This window comes from Triplophysa rosa, linkage group LG7 (genome assembly GCF_024868665.1).
Source record: "Triplophysa rosa linkage group LG7, Trosa_1v2, whole genome shotgun sequence".
Classification (NCBI taxonomy): Eukaryota; Metazoa; Chordata; class Actinopteri; order Cypriniformes; family Nemacheilidae; genus Triplophysa; species Triplophysa rosa.
In genome coordinates, this window is record NC_079896.1 from 21022435 (window position 1) to 21028622 (window position 6188).

Genomic DNA, 6188 nt, shown 5'->3' on the forward strand with positions numbered 1-6188 from the left:
TGCTCAGGTGTTATGAGAGGCCAGGTTGCTCTGATAGTGGCCTTCAGCTCTTCTGCATTGTTGGGTCTGGCATATCGCATCTTCCTCTTCACAATGGGGTATTGTATTGGTCTTAAGTAATATTCTAATTTTCTGAGATACGGAATTTGGGATTTTCATTAGTTGTCAGTTATAATCATCAAAATGAAAAGAAATAAACATTTGAAATATATCAGTCTGTGTGTAATGAATGAATATAATATACAAGTTTCACTTTTTGAATGGAATTAGTGAAATATATCAACTTTTTGATGATATTCTAATTATATGACCAGCACCTGTATACTGTAGCTTGCTATACATGTGCAGGTAAGAGAAACTCCGATTTGAATATCACTAATTTGCACAGACATGACATAGAGAGGTGTGACTAGACTCATTTAAAACCAGGGTCCATATAGTCCATTTAATTATCAGACGTCATAAATCAGGCATGTGTTGGATTAAATTATTCTGGTTCATTTATGCACAGAACCCAGCTCTACATGTGTTACCCCTTTGCTAATTTAGGTGTGTTTCCTATTTGGCTATAATTGGTTGAAATGTTTTCCATATGTGTAAATTCATAAAAATGTAGCCTAATCATTGTTTCCCAAATAATGTTAATTACCTTAATTCACATGAATGGTACATTGTAACAGTCACCCTGGGTTTCAAATATAGGTTGGCCATTTATTTTACATTGTATTTGAAATAGATCTGTTGTATCCCTTCATGGTAAATATCTGTAATATCTCATAGTAAAAGGTCGATTTACAGTCTCAGGTGTAGAAATTACTTTATTTCATATTTTGCACACTCAATCCAACTTATTTAATTCTTAAAATGTTGTATTAAAGTAACATCAACAATATTTTTTTACAGCCACAGGCGAGCTATTTATGCAACTGTTCAGCTTGAATTCCTGCAATTATTTTTGCAGTTTAAAATGGTAAAATGTTGTTAAAATATAACTTTTGCTGTACACATTTTTTTGTTGTTTTAAATGAGAGGATGGCTGATATGTTGAAACATTTGGCCTCCTTAACAGACATATGTAGAGACACCTCAGGGCACCTCAAATACATAACCATATAACAATAAAAATGTTTACAAAACAAAAATAAATAAAATAATGCAACATATAGACAGAGTTCATTTGATATGGCATACAGTACATATGCTTGTAAATACATAATAGCAGAAAAACCAGTGCTGATCCTAGACATCTGGGGGCCCTAAGCAAACTTGTGAGGGGCCCTTGTACAAGTAATTAATATTTGATATAGGCCTAAACATAATTGTAAACTGTAAGAAATAAAAAATAATAACTCAATTAACACACTCAAATGAATGAAGACTGAAAGAAAATTAAACTAGGGGTTAATTTTATACTTAAACAATTAAGTATAAAATTGAATTACAATTTTGATTGACCTAACATGTGGCTCTGGAACCATCTAGCTGTTAAAAAAACTATAACACGCAAACGCTGTGTTTTAAAGAAGGATTTACTAACAAAAATAAAGCATGATAAATACAGTTTTCTCAAAAAAGCTAAGCATATGAAAACACGTCAATAATTCTCTAAATGTGCTAAAAATTACATATTAGCCTATCATGGGCAAAGGAATAGTGGGCAAATACTGAATTTGTAAATCTGTACTGGAGAATTGTTTCGTAAGTAATTCATTGCATAATTTGGCAAAACTAAATAAGTACAAAATATAGTACAAAAACACAAGCCTTCTCGTTCTTCTGCTTAGCGTTGTTGACATCTTTTTCTCCGCCCAGAAGGATAGCTCCGTTTTAAAGCCATGGTCATAGTAAAGACACATATCAGCACATCATGCGCATGTCATTTGGTGACCTGCCACCCACAGCATGATATCCGAGTATGTAACAGTAATTAAATAAATGAAGTATTAAAAAGGACATTCCCAAATGATTACTCTAAAGTTGAATCCGCTAGTAATAAAAATAGTGTCTTGTTTACAATAGTGTTTTTGATTCCGTACTCAAGGGGGCCCCTGGTGGTGCAGGTGCCCTACACAACCAGCATAGTCTGCGTAGAAGGATCGGCTCAGAGAAAAACAAATGTATACTGTTGTAAAATTTCCAAATTGTAGCTATTTTGTATTAAACACTGCTATAATAAACATGTATTTAGTTCTTCTGTATCCTCTATGCGAGCTAGGATAGTGATATGGGGTACCCAGAATGTCCTGTCTCACTTAGAACACAAAGTCCGATTCAGATCATGTACAAGCTGTGCTTAGATCAGCATAAAAGTATTTTGCATTTTTAATGAGCTTTAACTGAAACTAAACAGTTATTATTTCAAAAGCGGTAAATGCAACACAATTTGGACATTGCGACGAAAAGACGTACTCCTGTTTTAACACAACATTACTACACACATTCCTCTCGTAGTGAGCACATCATCTTCTCCGTGATCCTAGTTGATGCCCTACTAATGGATGAAATGAGCAGAAGGAACAGTCCAGTCAGAAGGCTGAGGAAGGCAGCGGTAGGAGCCAGCATGAAGGATGGACCATAGTTCACACTGAGCTGCAGACTGGAACACACTAACCGCCTGCGCTGGAGGCCGTACCTCTCTAAAGAGTCTGACACCTGCATCCACACAGCAAACATCAGCACTACAAACAGAATTAAGACACCTGAAAGGAAAAGGAAGAGTAAAAAAGTTTGGAAGAATAAAATAACTATGAATGGACAAAAAACTTAGTACATAAAATTGAACCATGGAGCTCCAGTAACATCATCATGTAAAAACTGTCAGTGAGGCATGAGCAGATACAAAAATGTATGAATGAAATTTCATCAAATGTTAAAATTGTTTCGAATGTTATACTTTCCTTACCCCCGGTTATAAAGAGAGCCCCTGCAGCCTCATACAGGCGATGGCTGGTCCTCGTGGTTGCACAGATAGTGACAAATCCTCCAATCAACACAGACGTGGCTCCCAGCACAAAAATGACACACCAAAATGCCCTTTGCACTAGAATTAAGAAATGATGTTAGTTAAGAACTCTAGTCAAACATCATTTTGTTGAGCAAATTGTTGCTTGGGTTCTGACCTGTGGCATAATTTGAAGTTGAAGAGTAATTGGTAAATTCAGAGACAGGAGCGTGGGACAGGTAGCCTGGTATGCAAACCTTCTGGGATGCCTGATTGGCTGAAAAAATGGAATCGTATAAAAAATAATTGTCAGCAAAAATTTAGGACGTGAAGAGCAAATGTGCTCGGTTTTTAATGTAGGCCTATACATATATTAATGCAAAGTATAAGGTTTTATAATAAATTACAACAGAAATAGTTGACTTACTAATCCAAAACGCCAACATGCTTTCCTGCTCTCCGTCTGAACTCTTCTGGTAAGAACATCTCCAAAAGAGCCCTTCATGATAGAGCAAAAGGGTATTCTCAGACTGGTGCCTTCCATCTGGTTGTATATCCTGCATATTCTAATCAAACATAAATTAATGAGTCAAAAAATATATATTTTACTAGTTATGACTTCTCTAACACAACTAAAGTGGCAAGTTCTGTAGGAGTAAGTTTGCTCAGTATGTGTGAACAAATATGCCCAACACTTACCTCTGTGACTCTCCTGAAAACAGTCGCATCATCTTTGGCACAGGATTCAGATACCAAAAGCCAGTAATCAGACCCAAGAGACCCCAACAAAAACATTGAAGTTAGAGCTCCAAAGAACCCAGCCAAGAACTGTAACACCACCAGATGCATAGCCTCTGGATCGCCTTCCTGTCAGTTTTAAATCCTCACATTACTTGTTGGTCCGTTTTATCATTAAAATTGTCCAGCTGAGTTGTCCACATTATTTCTTGTCCTTCCATCTAAATGTGAGTTCTGTCCTAGTGTTGTAACTGTGCAATGACCAATGATAAAAAAAGAGCAGACCTCACTATTCTTAGAGTCTAGCTGAAGGGAACTATTTTAAAACAGACGCCTGTCTGTAGTAACAAGTAGTAAAATTCAACTTTCTGCATTATTCAAGAGAGCTACAGTATGTGTCTGACAGTCATCATGTAATGATCGTATCAATATTTATATTAAGCTACACTTTTTGCATGTTCTTGAACTGAAGTTACAGTATGTACTGGTGAGGTAATAGTATAGAAAATAGAATCTGTCATCACGTGTTCCAGGAGTCGGTGTTAAGTTACCTTATTTAATAAAAATAGCTGTACCACTGTAAATGTTTTATTTAACTATGAAACTGATCTACCAGTGTCTCAAGACACTTATGTCTTAATTAATTGCTATATTTTCATTTTAGTGTTATATTAAAGTAAACAAACATGTAACACACAATTTCACAAAAATGACCAAATGACTTTTAACATAACAAACATTTACCTTAACCTACAAGTATGAAGTATTATTCTGGTGATTTTTCATTGACACTATGGAGGGTTAACCGGTAATGAAAATTCAACTAGTTTACAGATAACAAAGAGGCAATATTTGCCAAAGGTTTAACTCTTGTGGATGTCTGGTATATGCACAAAAAGCACAGAATCAAGGACAAAAAGTAAAAAAACACAAAGGAAAAGCACAAATCAAAACACTAAAAACCAAGACAAATACAGAACTCAAGACTTGGCTTCTCTGTTCATGGGTGCATAGAGCAGCATTTAACAGCAAACCAAATCAGTACAGCAAACACAAGACAAGAGGAACTTAGAAGGGTTAACACAGGGAAACAGATGAGCCCGTGGATGAATCATTGAGTGATTAATGAAGAAACAAGAGGGTGGGGTCGAGACTCACAAAGGGATAGCACATGGCTCATAGAAAACAAACAATGGCCATGTGCATCCATACACAGAATGGAGGACAGAAGGGAACGTGGCAGATGAAAATGTTTCTGAACTAACCTCAATGAACATCCGCTTTTTTGTCAGTGTGTATCAGATCCTACGCAGACATACGAAGACCATATTTAGACAGAGAAATCTCACAGGCCAAAGCAAGAAACTAAATGCTTGTAAAATCAATGACATTAAGGGGTTTGATGATCAAATATGGGCCTGTAAAAATATCTGTGACAACTAGGGATATACGTCACCTCAAACACAAATCTATGTAAGGTATTTATATTTAAATAAACACAGCTTATGACCTAATTTATAGGCTATAGTTATTGCTAAAATAAGGCTTATGTTCACCTCTTTTATTTTCCTTAACAGGAAAATCACTTCATCAACTTCATCAACTTCCAGGTCCTTTTTATATATGATAATTATCACATATTTACAAAATGATCTCTTACATTTCTGGAAAAAAAAAACACATACAGTATATTTCAGTATTAATAAAGGTGTATGTTCATAAAAATATTCATAATTTATGTTTCTTTGACTCCCATAGTAGGAAATTGCTTTATATTTTTTTTGTTCTGTTGAACACAAAAGAAGACATTTTGAAGAATGCAGAACAGCAAACAGTTCTGGGGCACTTTTGACTACCATTGTTTTTTTCCTACTATGGTAGTCAATGAGTGTTGAGGTCTGTTTCGTTATAAGCATTATTGCAAATATCTTTCATCAGAACAAAGAAATGTATACAGATTTGGAACAACTCAAAGGTGAGTAAATGATGACAGAATTTTCATTTTTGGGTGAAGTAATGCACATTTCTATTATACTTTATTAATTTTATATGGAGACATATCGCCTTTTATAACACTAACTTTTCTCTGAACTTATTTTTAAAAGTCAATCTATAAACCCATTTGTATGGCTCTTACAGTAGGATATAGTTTATGCTTATAATGTGTTTGATGTTTTTGACCCGCAGGACCACACATTTTTGGATGAGAACTACGATGCATATTTATAATCAGCCACAAGATGGCAGAATAGAACAATAAATATATTTGTAACTGCAATGTATACGTAAACAATGAAATTGAAACTTGAGACTTAATTTCACAAATAAAAGGGCAGTTACAACACAAAATATTAGTTTAAAGGTTTATATAATATTGCTGAGCATTGTGAGAATGTTCCCATTTTCTGTCAAGTTTTTGACCACACATTTTTGGATGAGAACTACGATGCATTTACAATCATCCACAAGAATGCAGAATAATATGCCTAGAACGATCAATATATTTGTA

At 34.9% G+C, this 6188-nt stretch overlaps 1 protein-coding gene across 1 annotated transcript; it reads right to left on the bottom strand.

Annotated features, from left to right (window-relative positions):
* Nucleotides 1–807: 807 nt before the first annotated feature.
* On the bottom strand, nt 808–4044 carry tmem182b (transmembrane protein 182b). Its single transcript, XM_057338493.1, has 5 exons — nt 3641–4044; nt 3369–3507; nt 3120–3218; nt 2903–3040; nt 808–2699 (listed from the first exon to the last, which is right to left on the bottom strand). Exons 1-5 carry the CDS (start codon nt 3788–3790, stop codon nt 2431–2433), a joined length of 795 nt encoding a protein of 264 aa, XP_057194476.1. The 5' UTR covers nt 3791–4044; the 3' UTR covers nt 808–2430.
* Between the last annotated feature and the right edge of the window lie 2144 nt (nt 4045–6188).

Excerpts from the sequence above, each read along its gene's own strand:
- tmem182b (XM_057338493.1), bottom strand. The coding sequence starts at position 3,790 with ATGCATCTGGTGGTGTTACAGTTCTTGGCTGGGTTCTTTGGAGCTCTA. Across the intron at positions 3,508-3,640 it reads TTTTCAGGAGAGTCACAGAG|AATATGCAGGATATACAACC; the intron begins GTAAGTGTTGGG and ends ATGTTTGATTAG. Across the intron at positions 3,041-3,119 it reads AACTTCAAATTATGCCACAG|TGCAAAGGGCATTTTGGTGT; the intron begins GTCAGAACCCAA and ends TCTTAATTCTAG.